This window comes from Molothrus ater, chromosome 2 (genome assembly GCF_012460135.2).
Source record: "Molothrus ater isolate BHLD 08-10-18 breed brown headed cowbird chromosome 2, BPBGC_Mater_1.1, whole genome shotgun sequence".
In the NCBI taxonomy this organism is placed as follows: Eukaryota; Metazoa; Chordata; class Aves; order Passeriformes; family Icteridae; genus Molothrus; species Molothrus ater.
In genome coordinates, this window is record NC_050479.2 from 34,895,257 (window position 1) to 34,911,793 (window position 16,537).

Consider the following 16,537-nt stretch of genomic DNA (forward strand, 5'->3'; position numbering starts at 1 on the left):
CCCCATGCCATCTCTTGAGTGTCTTGATACTTTTGGTATACTTGGCTCTTTGTATATACCTGCTAAGGACTGATCTTCCTCAAAGGAGAACCTGGGCTTCTGCAGGGGCCATTACCAGCATAGGCAGGCAGTCACTTTAAACATGGACCAGTCACACACAATTGCTGTTATCCCCAGAACACATTATTTATGAAAATCTGTTCATATACAGAGGTGCTATTTCTATGAGCATGTTGATATACTGTGACCCTGCTGAGTATTTATGTATTTTTGGTAATGTGTTTGCATATTGTGACTATTAATGCCTAGTTCATCAGATATAAGAGGAAGGAAGAGTTAGTTGCATGATCTCTTCGTGTGAAATTGTTATCATCTGCCAATCAGGAAACTTAAGGAAGCTCAAAAGCAGTAAGGGAAATGATAAAGTGACCAGCTTTCTAACTTGCAGCATTTGTTACTTAATACTGTCATGCAGTAAAACAAAGCAAACTGGCAGAGCAAAACATTTACAGATTCCTGTATGTGACTACAACTACACGTTAAAGTGTCCTTGTTGCTGCGAACCAAAATCAAACAAGATAAATGAAGAGAGTTTTTCAAGAGGAGGTATGTCTCTCTATGTTCTGTGTTGATTTTTTTATGCCACAGAAGATTTTTTGCAGGATACAAATATTTTCCAGGGATTGCTATGTACAGTCATATTTGCATATGTACAAAATATGGATTAGTGTCTTTTGAGTTTAAGGAATTCTATAGAATATTTTGAGGATTCTTTTACTGATTTGATTAAAAGTAGAAATGTGTAAATACAAAATTTGTAAAGATTTCTGCAAGATCCAAGGAAGACTATGAAATGTCTGTGATATATATTGCACTATTTGACATTTTTTATCTGACATCTATTTTTCAATAAGTGAAAGAAATGCTATTTTCTGTACCCTTTCTATACATTAACTAGAAATAGGTAGATTTCTATTTCTTGGGGGGAGAAAAAAGTAGATACCAAAATCATGGGATGGATGAGGCTGGAAGGCACTTCTGGAAATTGTCCTATCCCAAACCCTGCTTAGAGCAGGGTCAGCTACAGCAGGTTGCTCAGGGCTTGTCCAGCCAGTAACTCCAGCAATGGGGACTTCAAAGCTTTCCTGGAAAACCTGTTCAAGTAGTTGACTACCTCACAGTTAAAGGGTGTTTTCTTGTGTTTAAATGGAATTTCCATGATTTCAGTTTTTGCCCATTGCTTCTTGTCCAGTCAGTTGTCACCACTGAGCAGAGCCTGGCTCTTCCTCATTCCCCACAGCTGGGTATTTGTACACATGGATATCATCTTGCTGAGTCTTCATCTCTCTGGGATGAACAACCCCAGATTTCTCAGCCTCTTCTCATGTGTCCAGAGCCCTTTTGCTGGACTCCCTCCTGCAGCTCCATATCTTCTCCTGGGGGTCCCAGAACAAGACAGGGCACTCCAGGAACACCTCCCTTGACCTGCTGGCAGCACTCTGCCTCGTACAGGCCAGGGTGCCTTTGATCTTCTGTTCTGCAAGGGCACACCATTGGCCCATGGTCAGCCTGTGCTCTTTGCAAAATGCTTTCCAGGTGGATCTCAGCCTCTGCTGGTGACAGGGGGTATTCCTCCCCAAGCAGAGGACTCAGCACCTTCCTTTGCTGAATCCCAAAAGATTCTTGTCATCCCATTTCTCCAGCTTCTCCAGGTCCCTCTGAAGCAAACGTAGTTGCATAGCACCCACTTCTCCCAGTTTTGTATCATCTACAGGAATCAGAATACTGATCTAAAAACTGGAATAGTTGCATTTAGGCAGCAATTTGATAATAATATTGCTTGGTAGGCATTGTAAGACTTCTATTCCTATTTCAATGCTTCCAGGAAGGTTTAGCCAGTGTATGATATTTCCAATATCTTGGCAATGTATAAGTATCCATTTATCCTCACATTACCATATGAGTAAAATACAAAGTTTCATTTCTGGAAGAGTGTCATGGGCAGGTGTAATTTTCCCAGGGACACTGAAGCAAGTAAGTCACTGCTCTCAGGTGACATTTTCTGGTGCCATCCTGTACTCACAGCCTAAGAGCAAAGACAATGGACTGAGAGGGTAAGAATTGAGAGCGCTTAAGTCAATATTTAGTGCCTGCTTTCTGTAGAAACCACTACAGGTTACCTGACAGTATTTCACTTCTGACACATTGATAAGGTGGATAGACTGGGCTTATTACAAACTGCCCTGGAGAGAGCTAGGGAGTGAGCTAAGAGTTGAGGAGTCTGGAAAACAGGTGCTTGAGTACCCTTGGGGCTCTCCCCTGTGTAGCAGGATAGACACACACTTCTGAGGCTGGCCAGGGGAGAAAGAGGAAAGAAGAAAGGCAGAAAAAAATCATCCAGTTTGGGCATTTTCATTCCAATAAAATCTATTTTGATGAAATATGAGGAAATATTGCTGACAGCAGAATATGTATGGTTCTTCTGGTCTAATCCTCCAAATAACACTCACAATCATTTTGACATGAGTGTTCTTTCTGGCACCTTCAGTACTAAGGTGACTTCAGACCAGAGAGAGCTTTACCACACCTGTCTGAAGAAGACCAGTCTGGGAGAGAATGGAGGTCCTGGAGGCAGAAAATTCCTAAAAATACGATTGGAAATTCCTAAAAATATGATTGGAGCCACTTGTTTGGACACTGTACAGAAGGTCTGGATTGCTCAGCTGAATGGTTCAGGGCTCACCACAGCTCCTACATTGCCCATCCTGCCTCCAAGCAGAGAAAAAACAGAGCACCTGGCTATGTGTTGGGGCATTCAGCTGGAGTGATCATTTCTTATGAGGAAAGGGAATGCTTACAGGCCCTGCTATTCCCACTGCATGTCCAATGAAATGTCCAGAGTGTGGAGACAATGATGGCAGCAAACACTCCTCTAAGCAGACAGGGCTGTGGATGATTCCTATGGCAGTGTCCCAGATGAGCATTTCCATGAGAAAGCATGAAGGGTACCTGCAAGATGGGGCTGCACTCATGTGTAGGAAACCTGAGGGAGATTTTGAAAGAACAGGAGTAATCAGAACAGAGAGGGAGATCTCAAGAAAAATGAAACAAAGAAAATAAAGGAAAGGAGAGCAGACAGTTGCCAAAGAAAAGGAAAACAAATGCCTAGAAAAGGAACATGAGGAAAGGAAGGGGAAAGTGTTGAGTGACTGAACAGAAGGGCCAAAACAGAGAAAATATGATTAAGAGGCTAACTGGAAGGACAACAGGTCTCAAGGTTCTCATGTGCATTGCTGGGGTGGTCCCTGGGAGCGTGGGAAAGTGGAAATAACTGTTGAGACAATATCTCACAGAGAATTCAATGGCCAGTCCTCCATACTGTTTGTACTTGAGATTCTTCAGTATCGCTTCCCAGCAGCCTTGGCCACGTCCTTACTGTAGCATGATGATTTACAAATATGGATGCTGCAAGAGATAAGCAGGTTACAGTGAAGAGTCTGTCTCTGTTGCAACCCCAAGGCCCAGCTTCAATCCTGGGGACGTGACGGAAATGTCACATCAAGCCAATTTCCAGGAAATGTGACACGCCTTCTGAAAATATTCAAGATTACAGAATGACTTGGAACATCAGGGTGGGTTTTTGCTTTCACCACAAGTGGAGTCAGTTTGAAATCAGCATCCTGAGATGACCATAAAAATTAATATAGAAGGGCTGATTAGTAACAAAATATTACCACGTTTCTCTTTTTCTTGAGTTTGTAAGAATTTAATTCAGTTTTAGAATTATTCTTAGTACTATCTGTAATCAAGAAAATTGCTGCTACAAAGTTGCACTGCTAGGCAGTGCTAAAGCAAATGAAAATTTAACCAGAGTTGCTTCTTCATGTAGAAAAAAAAAAAAGCTGGGAATAGAGAAATCTTTTCCAAAGAGTTTTAACCTCCTTGGAGAAAAGGGAAATTGTACATAAGATGAGAAATGTTTGACAAGAGCTGACGCCATGAGAAATGTTTGACAAGAGCTGACGTCAGTGTTTGACTAACTTTGCTCAGTCCTCCATACCACATGAACGAATGTAGAGTCACCCTTTGCAGGTGCTCACACTTCCTTAGAAATTTAAATTGCCCACAGTGATCTGGAACATCTGACTCCTTGGTTTCTGACACTGAAGCAAGATAAAATTTGAAGCAGACTATTCTGTATGGATGGAAACCTCTATGACCAGTGGGAGTTATGTCGTTTGAAAAGTGGAGACTCATTTGTGACAGGAATAAATACTGTGGTGCCCTGACCTTGGTTGGCCACCAGCTGCTCACCAAGCTGCTCTCTCACTCCCCCCCTCTTCCTTATTCTCTACTTCCCCTCAGCAGACAATATCCAGTCATTCCCTGGGAATAGGAGCTGCAGTACACATGGCAGTTGCTTTAGAAGTCAAATGTCTGCACAAGAAATGCCTCATCCCATCTCAATCCTCCTTCCTCCCAGGTTTTATTGCTGAACATGATATGATATGATATGTTATGATGGGAACATGATATGATATCATGGGAACATGATATGATATGATATGATATGATATGATATGATATGTCATATGATATGCCATATGATATGGGATATCCCTCTAAGCTGGGGTCAGCTGTCCTGGCCATGTTCCCTCCCAGCCTCTGGCTCACCCCTGTCCCACTGGACTCTGCAGAGTTGGTGGGATGGGGTTGGAGAGACAACCCTGGTGCTGTGCCAGCAGTGCTCAGCAGCAGCCAAAACACTGGTGTGTTATCAACACCATTCTAGCTGCTAATAAACAGCACAGCATTGTGATCTCACAGGATCAGAAAGCAAGAAAACCTGACTTTCTGATGGTACAGTAAGGATAGATATGTGGAAAAAAGTAATTGTCAGTCATGGTCTCTGCACTGAATACAGTGAGTGTATTTATCATCATGAGAGTCCATGGCCTCTTTATCTCAACCTATTTTGTTATAGGCAGTATCATGGCTATTCAGTTAGTTCAAAGAAGAGGTGCCTGAAGCACCTCCTCTGTTTGGCTTTTCTAAAGAATATTTTTAAAAATTAAGTTTTGCAAGACCAAAGTACACTTCAACGTGATTTTCCTTTAATTTTTTTTAATATTCTCCTTTTTCTTTCTGAAGGTTTCATTATCTCTTTCCAGAGAAGGAAATATGTTTGATCCTCCTGGACTCATTTGTATGATTTTGTGGTATATGATGCTATTTCATCCCTTGCATGCTGACATCCAGTGTATGGAGTGTAAGTACGTTTTTGCAGATATAATCTGAGAAACAAGGTTTAACTCTTCATTTATCAGAGATACTTGCAATGAAACTGGCAATTGCTATCTTAAACCTGACAGATACCATCCTCTGTATCCAACAAAAGCAATAGCATATCCTTACTGAACTTATGCTGCAACACTTTCAGCAGACACACAAGAATCACCTATTACAAATGTGAATGTGGACTGGAGAAAAATGGGACTGTCCTGGGAGAGCAGCAGGAATTTCTCCAAGTACAAATGTATCATCATGGACAGAGGCATGGAATATATAGACACAGAGGTAAACTTGCTATTCATTGAGAGAAATAATTGTACCTTTTATCAATTTCATTTACTTTGAAAAAAAATGAATGTCACAGATAACATCTGACATGTGGCTGTTTGCAGTCTACAGCTTGATCTCTTAGGGGCTGTGGAAAGCCATCAGCAATGCCAGGGTGCATTTACTGTGAGATGAGCACCCAATGCATACTAAAGAATTGAAATTCTGACACCAAAGTAGAAAGAAAGTGATAGCCTGAACTGCAGCTATGTTGAATCATGAGCAGGGATGCAGCTGCTGAAAAAAAGGGGCTGTGAGATTGAGACTTCTAGAGACTTTAAAGAGACATAGCAAGAGACCCCTCACAAAAAAAAAAAAAAAATCCCAGAAACACTGCCATGGATTATGGTAATCCTAAATTTTTCACTTGTTTCCCAGTAAATAGGATCATGCCTGTAACACAGGCTATGTTATAAACCCACATTATCAAAAGAGGAAAATAGGAAGCTCAACAGAGATAAAGATGGCTTATTTAGCCTAGCAAAGTAGGTGCCTTAGAAATACACAGTACAAAATACATCACATCTTTTTTGAGGATTATATGTATAACAGCACAGACAGTTTTTAACCCCTGAGCAGGTCAGATGAGGACTTTTGTTTTGCTTAATCCTTCGATTAAATTCCTTTGTGGCTCCCCTATGTATTAGCCATCTTCTGTTATCCCCCTGGGCTACTATTAGTTTCCTAAAATAGTTGCACACTAGTGTAGTATCCAACTCCTGAGCCGCAAAGCTTTTCGTGTATGTCATTGATCCCTCAGTTATGTCTTTGTCCCTCAGTTAATCAAAGTTATGTCTTTGATCCCTCAGTTCCATTCTATATCACCCTTGAGTGCTAAAGGAGAGAGCTAGTTTTTGAACCAAAAACATGCATATAGATGGAATTGTAGTCCTGAGTTGCACTTCCATAGCCAGCCTCATCTAACATCAGAAGAGGAAAAGCAGAGAAATAAAATACCATGTTCTCTTTACAGGTGGATAGTCCACTATGCAGCTTTCCAGTGGAACTACACATGCCTATGCACAAAGGGCTAACCTTTGTCATTGAAGTGCCAAACACAAACATCTCAAAACAATGCAGCTTTCTCCCTGGAGGTAATGTATATGATCTGGCTAAGGTTTTATGCATTTGCAATCTTTTAAAGGTAAACACTACCTTAGAAAACAGTTACTTACATAGTAGGCAACTGCTATATTTTCTATTAGAAGCTTTTTTTCCCAGATCTGTTAAAATTATTTGCTCGGTAATAAATGTCTCCATCATTCTGCAAGAGATGTATTACAACAAATCTATCCATAAGTTCATTATTCTCTTTTATACTAAGGCTCCAAAATGCTAATAAACTACAGTGGTTTAAGGGTGGAGTCAAATAACATTTCTGGCTGTTACAAATTAAGATGTTAGTACTTATTTATTGAATGCCTTTCTACTGGGCTGTTGATGAGTTTGTTGTGACCCATTTTTCCCTTCCTTCTCAGCTCAGAGTTCTCCATTAAAATTCCCTAGCCACCAGGGGTGCAGCAGTTGTGTGTAACTGGGGTTACTTCAGACAGGACAGAGGTGATGGATCAGCAGCTTTCTCATGTCTGAGCACAGAAAATGCTCGCTGCTCTTCTCTTCCTGTAGATTTGTCAGTGGAAACATTCATGGTGACTCTCAAAATATAAGCCAGAACACCCAAAACTTCAGTGTGTCTCCCCGGCTGGTGCTACCTTCCAAGTGTGCAGCTTCCTCAGAGGATTCCCCTGTTCTCCCATAAGGTTGCCCTCTTTATTGGGCATTGGAGAGGGATGGAGTCAGTAGCACAGGAAGCCTCCAGGCTTTCACTGAATTTAGGACATAGCACAGTAAGAAGCAGAAAAGTGGTTGAAGAAGAGAGGAAGAGGCTGAGCATGCCTGCACAGCCCAGCCATGAGGAACCTCCAAAACCAACGAGGTTCCTGTTTCAATGTGCTCCAGAAAAGCAAAAGAACATGTCACTGTCACCCACATGAAGGTGGAAAGATCTAAGGATGAGCCTGCTTGATTGGAGAGCAGGAAAAAGTCCAACCTCACTTTAAAAGTCTCAGCTTTTTAAATCTTCTGTGTAAACACATCAGGAGTAGTTTCCTGGATGTTAATTGCAAAAGAAGAAATACTTATCTTTGTAGCAGCATGGATGGTATTAAAAGGCAATGTGCCTTCCTTTACATGTGGAATGCTTCGCTGACAAGTTTCACAGTTCAGAGGCAGTTAAAGTGGAGTGAGAGTAGAGTTTTCTCTCAGTTCTCATTCCTAACCCAAGCAACAACTAGCTGGGCTTGCAGGTGTCTAACACAGCTAAGTGTGTGCCGTGATCCTCCAGCTTGGAGGAGTCACATGATTTTTCCTCACCATGGATATTCCTGTGTTTGCAGGCATGAAGGGCTCAGCCATTGAAAACTTCTCCTGTGTGATTTATAACATCTTCCTCATGAACTGCACTTGGCAGGCAGGAAGGGATGCTCCAGCAGACACACAGTATTTTCTCTACTGGCAAAAGTCAAGGTAAGTAGGTCTGCTTGAGACAGGAAAGTCTGAATTCTCATTCAGCACATCACAGTGCCCATGTTTAACTAAAATACTTTGCTGTATGCAGAGATGAAGAGGAGATGGAATGTGAGCTTTACATTAAAGATGAAAATTGCAGAAATGTGGGATGCATCTTCCAAAACGTGAGCATAGGGATTGAAAAAGCTTACTTCCTGGTGAATGGGTCTAGCAAAGACTCTCTGATCCAGTTCTATGATAAGTACATTGACCTGTATAAAATTGGTAAGTAATTGAGCATTTTACTTTATTACTGTTTTATAAAATAAGGAAGTGGGGAATTTTTCTTGAAAAGCATATTAAAACAAAGTCTGTAGCTGTTGCAGGATCCTGCACTGCAGGGCAGACTTAGCTTCCAACAGCTGACAGAATACAGCTCCAAAACTTGACTAAAACAAGCAGAGGCAGCCTGAAGAAAACTGCTGAGACAAGAGGTGTGGACATAGTCATGGATTCCAAGTAATGCTGGTACCTTCAGCACCTCAAGGGCTGAGAGGCACCTACTGCTTCACAGCAGGGAGCCCTGATGGGTTGATTTTCAATGGTCAGATGTTTTTCAAGGCCACCTTTCCTAAGGGCTTATTTTTCCATCCCTTAACTTCACACCTCTCTGAGAGCCACAAGAGCTACATGTCCTAAAACCAGAGTGAGGTTCAGCTTCCAAATTAGGACGGCGTTAGTTAAATATGTGGGTACCTCTGTGAATTAGGTATTTAAGCCCCAAGAGAAATCAGGTCACACTGAGTCAACTATAATAGGCACTCCAATTCAGATGTCTTGAATGCATCATGAATAATACCACAAACACAAAAACTTCCTTCCTTTTTCCTATGGAAACTTGCATTGTCAATGTGAGGTTGGAAAACAGATGTAGAAGAAAATGGCACTCTGCTGATTGCACTAGTGAATTACACAAAATCTTTCATACCTTTTCTTTACATGAACTTCATTTACTTCAGTTGTCCAAAAACTTCAGTGATATAATCTCAAGTTTTGGTTAGGTATTTTACTGCTATTTACCAGATAACTTCAGTTAGCACCAGCAGCCCACAGTTGTACATCAGCTGCCCCACCTTCACATGCATTTTGCTGTGAAGGCAGGAGTTGTGACTGTTTACTGACCATGCCTATATTAATTATTCCATTTTTTCCCCAGAAATACTCACTGCTCCATTAAATGTCACTGCCCATTGTACCAGAGATCCTATGAGTTGCATAATTACATGGCATCCACCCCTTACAAGTCATGTGGAAAACACAAAGTGTTTTCAGTATGAAATTAGCATACAAAATAAGGTAAAAACAATTTCTTGGTTTTTGTATGGTACCATACCTATGCTCATGCATATCTATAATATGTACATTTCTGACTTCTTTATTTGTTAATTTGTCTCTCATAAGCTGTAGTGTCCTCCTGCTACAGTTTTCCTGGTCTCATATCCTAGCTGTCATCAACTTCTGCAGCTCAGAGGCTTACCATGGTAGTAACTGCTCAGCCACAAGACCATTACAGGAAAGATCAGCTAAGGGTTAAACATAAATCTACAACTACAATAAAGCAATACATCCTTAAATCTCATTTGTTTATTAAAAACAAGATCAACAGCTTGCAGGCAGTTCGGATTATCTGGATTTTGTATCTTTCACGCATTAATAGTATCTACCTTGGTACCTATTGGTACAAGGAGCAGTTGCAGCAATGCTGCTTTCCAGCTGGTTGGCATAATTTGACAGTAAGATCTTGTGTGAAATGTTTATGAAGTTTTACATAAAGATATAGATCACAATATAACAATATAGTCAAAACATTTATTTGAAAGAAATACATGTTAACTCTTGTTTCCTGTGCCACAATCAGAATGGGTGGGGTTCAGTGTAGATTTCTACATTTGAGTAGGGAATTCATCTCCTAGGCTGAGACACCTTAATGCAGGTGTCTGCACAGGAGCACGAATATCTCCTGGGGGTCACTGCCCACCGGGGCTCCCTGCTGTGGAGCAGTAGGTGCCTCACAGCCCTCGAGGTGCTGAAGGTCCCAGCAGTACTGACGTGGAGATGGCAGCTAGAACTCACACCTTCCAGGAGAGACCAACAGAGGTAAGACAGCTAAAGCAGCACTACACAACTAAGGTTTAGGCAACTCATTTGCACCCTGCTCATTCCCAGCACAGGCTGATGACTTCCTTCACCTCCTAAGCTGAAAGCACTCAGCTGACAGTGAGTGATGGGGAAATGCTAGTCTTCTTTACAGTCAAAGACACACTGTGGGTGTGTTTTCTGTAATGAGACATCCCTTCCAGTTATGCCTTTCTGACTTTTCCATAATGCTGGCTATCCTGATATTACATGTGATAGATGTTTCCAGGACCTCAGCTTTTTGATGCTTTCTGAAGTCATTGCTAAAAGTCACTGCTGTTGAATTTGTTCACTCATTTTTGAACCTATCCCTTTCTTCAAAATGTTCAGGTTCTTTGATCCAGGTCAATGTTTGTTTCCAGTTAATTAAGTTTTGATTGCATAGGATGTGTAAGCAGCTCTTTACAGAAAGCCTCTGAGCATGGATAAGTCTAACAGAGACTTTGACAGGAAGGAGGGTAAATTCACTATTCACGTCAGTTTTCACAAACTATTGTGAAATCACAGCTTCCAGATCTGCTGTGTTTGTAGGATGATGTGATTGCTTGCGTAATTTGGATATGGATGAGAATGCACAGTGTGTATAAAAATACCCTTAGTGGTAAATACATCTTCTCACATCTACTGATAAATAATTAATATTTCCTTCCTTTCCTAAAAGGAAGTGTAGGAAAACAAAACTGAATAAAATGCTGTTATTCTGGGAGATTACTGGAGAATTATATCTGATTGATTTTTCAGTTTAAAATAACTTATGATCTTCAAAAGCAAGAAAATGAGAACAATCAAGAGAAACATTTGATTGATAAAAAAATAATAAAAATTAAGATTTGTCTTTGTTTTGCAGGATGAGCCCACAGAAGAGAAAAAGCTTCCTCGTGTAAGTATTCTTGTCACACATGAATTTATACTTTTGCCTCCTTAGGCATATAAATACCATTACAGAAAATACAGTTATAGAACTACAGGTTTTGTATCAATGTAGCAATGAGAATTCAGAAAAATATGTTCCTGTGATATCTTTAAATGTAAACTGAATATATCCACTTTGGATGGGGTAGGCAAAATTTTCCATGCATTTCACAAAACTTCATACATTCCATCTATTGCACAAATAGATTTTGTTCCTGACAGATGTGACATTTTGCTTACTAAAAACCTGAAATACTCTTTCTCATTGGAGTAATACCACTGATAGCTCAGGACAGCTAGGCAAAGGGACCACAACAATCTTCAAAACCTGGGGAATTTAATAAATACTGTCAGTCTTCCCTCAAAAAATGAGTGGTCTTCTAAGCCTTGGAAGGGCTTGAAAGATTCCAGACTTTGTATAAAGCAACATGAGGCCAAATATAACTTATCTGTTATTGTATTGTCTCAAGAACATTAAATCTTTTTAGCAATGAGCGACACCATCCATACATTTTAAACCCCATTAAGATTGCAAGGGCAGTTTACAGGGTGCTTCTCCAATTTCTGCTTTGTGTCTTTCAGATTTCTTTAGGGTCCACAAACAAGGACACAAAAAAAAGTGTCCATAAAGCATAATAAAAGAAATCAAAGACAAAATAAACTTACAAAAATTTTTACCTTCAAAAATGAGATAGTTTTGCAGGCAAGATAGTGCATACCTAAAAAAAAAAAAAATCATACAAATCTTTTTTTAGAAATTGTACCAGAAAATTTACCCACAAACTTTGTTAATATTTGACTATGAGGTGAAATGCAGAGTCTAATCACTTTCCTTTTAGGTAAGGAATGATAGATATGAATTCCAAAATTACAATGAGAAAAAAAGATACACTCTGAAAATCAGAGCACGTGGGAAAAACTGTCTTGTAAGCTCAAACTGGGGGGAATGGAGTGAACCCATTGAGTTTGGTAAGACCACGAATATTTTTTTCAGTATTAACTTGTTTGCTTCCTTTTCTTCCTTATAGTCACATAAATTAATAAAATCTTAATTTTTACCCAATTACATGGACGGAACTGGATGGATTTTATTAATGGGAGGAGTAGCTCCAATAGTCTGGCAGCAGAGCCTTTGATTAGCTGGGATTGTGAAGGCAGCAGTTACTCAGATGCCAGGGCCACAGAAACAGAGACAGACCCACTCTTGTCTTTGGTCTGCTGTGATGAGGCTGCCTCTCTGTTCTCTTAAGTTTTTATATGAATATCATCCTCTTCCTTCTGCATCTTTCTCTTCACTAATTTTGCTCTATTAATTGTTCTGTAAGTCAGTTTATTCTCTTTTTCCAGAACTGAAAAAAAAAAAAAAAAATCTCTAATTTTAAATATCTGAAAAGGTTTAAAATGTATTAAATCCCTCTGCATTTTTGGACGAAATTCTATAATGAAGTCAAGTTGAAGTCCTTCAGAACATTAAAAAAATGTAATGAAATTCTCATTCCTTACATCGTACAGTCACAAAGACAGCTTTTTACCATGCTAAAATATTTCTCTCTCTTGCCTGTATCAGGTCAAGGGAAAGATTACTTTATTTTTGTGATTTTATTTCTGATTGCACTTGGAACAATCTCAATTACACTTCTCCTGTATTGTCTTCTCAAAAGGTAAATCAATTTTTTTTCTGTAAACACTAATGACAAAGTATTGTCTATATGAAACACATTCCTACAACCTCCTACTTTCCTACCGGCAAATTAAAATAATCTGATTATCAATGCCATGAACTATTACCACCAGGATTGCTGTGAATGGCCCTTTGGCATGCAAAATCACTAAGTGGAAAAGGGGGAAAGGATGTTGAAGTTATTAAGTGATTGATTCTACCAGATCCTACAAAAGCTTTTTTTTCCTTATTTTTAAGCATTTAACATCCAGGTAGCTTTGAAGCCATTGGCTATATACAGTACCAGACAAAAGGGAACCCAAATTAACATATTCTTATTGTGAGAAAACTTCTCACTCAGGGGTGAAAGTTATGTCACTTCATTTATTCAAAGTATCTTATTAATAACTTATTTACTGTGATTTTAATCACAAAATAAATTTTAATCACCCAAATGTTAAGTGTAATAATAGTTACCCACCAGTTACCCCACTGAAAATATTTTATTTCTCATTTAATTTGTAGAGCAATAGATACTCAATCTTGAAAGTAAAAAATGTCCTTAAGTTACACCACAAAATGTTTGTGTGAATTATATTAGCGGTATTTTCAATTTCTCCACAATCCCATTTTCTACCCAAAGGTACTGCAGTTTCAAGAACATATTTCCTCCCATACCACAACCAAGAGACAAATTCAGTGCATTAACTGATGAAGATATCCAGGTATGATTTCTTCTCAATTCAGTCAAATTTGTTAACTACAAACCACAACAGGCCAAAGACTAGAAAAACTGACTTATAAAAATAAATGTTAACATTCGGTCCAAAATTAATTCCTGTCATGCAAGCTATTCTGCTTTGAAACCTGAAATGCTCTATGCCAACACTGAAACAAAAGATTGTCCTGAAGATATTTGCAGACATATTTTAAGACCAGAATTTACACCTTTACTGAGTGTAAATTTACTGTAATTTCTGTGTGTACCAGCTTTGCAAGGTTGCTGTTCATACTTTAAAAATACCCAAAGTGAGGATGCATTTTCTATTAGCATTTTCAACCACCAATGGTCATAATATAATGTGAATATGTGTTTCATAAGCCTGACCTATACCCATGTAAAAATCCCGTCACACTTAGTGTAAATCAACAAGGCTGGAAAGGCTTAACAGTTAAACTTCCTCTTGCTTCAACACAGGATTTGCAATTTCAGTGTTTTGTGCAAATTGTATTTGACCAGTACACTGTAGCATCCCTGTGCAGCCTATTCTGTGTATTTATTTAACCTTACTTTTAAAAAGCCTTTTTAATAGCTTGGTTTAATGCACCTAAAATCCATTACTTTTTACCCTTATTCCTTTCCTGTTTACAGTATCTTACACACTTGCACACTGTCAACAGCAAGTAACTCTTCTCTCTTTCTACACACATGATGACAACCAGGCTTCAAGCCATTCATGCTTGGCTAAAGCAAAGACATTCTTGAAGTAAGTAAATCAGGTTAGTCATTAATTGCCTAAAATTCAGTGAGCAACACCATGCATTCCAATGAGGATTCCAAAAGTGACACATATATTTTCCTTCAATCGTTTACAAAGAATCCCCAAATCTCTGACTACTAAAACTCTCCAGTTTTGGTAACTATATACCAGCTTGCTGTCCTGTTTAATTTGTGCTTGGTCCTACCACCTTTGCCTTTCACAGAAAGTAGGTAGGACTGTGACTTAGATAGGTTTCTTCATGCACCTTAAGTCATAAATACCCAGTTTCTCACTTCCTACCAGGCAGCCGAGCTAAGGCTACAGAGCAGCAGCAGTCCGCAGTCCATCACATTAAATAATATAGCTAGGAAAGTAACAAGCTGTTTTTGTAAAATTGAAAATTGAATAGTGGTTGCTTGCCTTTCCTGAACTTGAGTGGCTTCCAAATTCCTGTGCACAGACACTACCAAACACACTCAAATCACTCACTACAACCCAGAGGCCTTTGTGGATGAGGTCTGCAAACTGTGGCTCAGGCACACCCATGCAGGGAGCAATGCAGCAGCAGCTGCCAGAGTTAAATGAAGCCCTCACATTACCTAACACTTGCCAACCACTACTGTGAAGATAATTCATATGATTTTGACATGTTTAAACAGTTTGATCTACTCTTAAAATCTAATTTTATTTTACCTCTTCTCTCCAAACTCAGTACCTTTAACACTGATTGAATGTTGTAATTCTTCAAAGTTATTAAAATAACACAGTACAAAAAGTACATTTTCAAAAGCTCTCCTCCACTGAATACCCAACACTCTCCCTGACATTTAGTGCTAATGGGTTTTTGAGCTGTTTTGAAACCTGCAATATCCTTTGCTAATCACACCTATTTAAAGTTTGCATTTCCTCATTTTCCCTCCGTTTACTCAACGACCTTTCACATTTTCTAATTCTTTTATCCTATTACACAATACTTTTTCTGAGATAGCTGGAAAAGCTCATGATTAAAAAAACCTAACTCTCTGCACTGCATCCTTAAAACAGTCACGTTAATGAACTGCCAATTTTGCTTTAAGATCCTACCAACCAAATCATTTAGTGCATCACACAACTTGCACTCCTCTAATCCATTCTATTTTACTCATCTTACTACAGACCAATGACTTTCTAGTCACTCTCCCCATATGCTTTCCTCACCATTACCGAGTTTTATCGCCTCTTGCTTGGAGTTAAATATATTCCAAGAACTTGCAAAATACACTCTTTGTGCATTTTCCTTGGAGAACAGTAAAGTAGCCCAAAACACCATGACCACAAGGCCCTGCAGTGCTTTACCCATTCTTCAGCTTTCCTAGAAAAGAAGTTTCCAGAACACCCTGGTTTGATGTTCCACAACATACCCTCAGTACAACAGCAAGCTTGCTTTTTTAACCTGTTTTCCCCATCAGTACTATCCCTCCCATTTTTTAAATTATTTATCTTCCTCAAAACTTTAAACTCCAAGTGCTCTATGAGTACTACAATCTTACCTAGCAGCAGGTACTCTCCTAGAACTCTAGGTTAGCCAATGTAAAAATGTGTGATAGCAACCAACATATTTTACCTGCATGCCAAGCAAATGCCTACGTATGGAAAATTCTGAATAAATTCCTTCTATTTTCTCAGCCAAGGCTGTCCAGTGTCTAAACCAGCTTCTGTTCTTCCTCCTGCTGACAGCAAGTACTGCTCAGATATATTGAAACATTCCTTAACTGTCCTTAAAACTGTTTTCTCCTGCCTTGCAATCATTTATTAACTATTAAAAGACCAAGATGGGATGCCTTTGGTACTGCTGAAACTAATGTTCAGAATGATACCAACTTGTAGCCTACTGCATGATACAAAATTTTCTTTCCCTTTAGACAGAATATGTAAATCTACCAACGAAAAGTCACACTGAGAAAATAACTACAGTTGAGGAATGATCCGACTTTCCAAAAACACACCTGATTCCCCAACATGAAAGAAAATTACGGATCCCGCTGACAAGTACTTCAAACCAATCTATAAAAGAATATAATCACCTATAGAACTGTTTGCCTCCTTAAAATCTACTTAAATGGAGCGGATAAAAAAAAAAGGGAGAAAAATCAGTGAAATTTGTTCTTTTCCTCTTGTTCAA

General features: G+C 39.2%; 1 protein-coding gene across 1 annotated transcript; it reads left to right on the forward strand.

Annotated features, from left to right (window-relative positions):
• Positions 1-582: 582 nt before the first annotated feature.
• On the forward strand, positions 583-16,528 carry LOC118685153 (granulocyte-macrophage colony-stimulating factor receptor subunit alpha-like). Its single transcript, XM_036380962.2, has 12 exons — positions 583-606; positions 5,152-5,269; positions 5,441-5,577; positions 6,593-6,713; positions 8,016-8,145; positions 8,237-8,412; positions 9,344-9,483; positions 11,171-11,203; positions 12,075-12,204; positions 12,803-12,896; positions 13,539-13,620; positions 16,278-16,528. Exons 1-12 carry the CDS (start codon positions 583-585, stop codon positions 16,338-16,340), a joined length of 1,248 nt encoding a protein of 415 aa, XP_036236855.1. The 3' UTR covers positions 16,341-16,528.
• Positions 16,529-16,537: the final 9 nt, after the last annotated feature.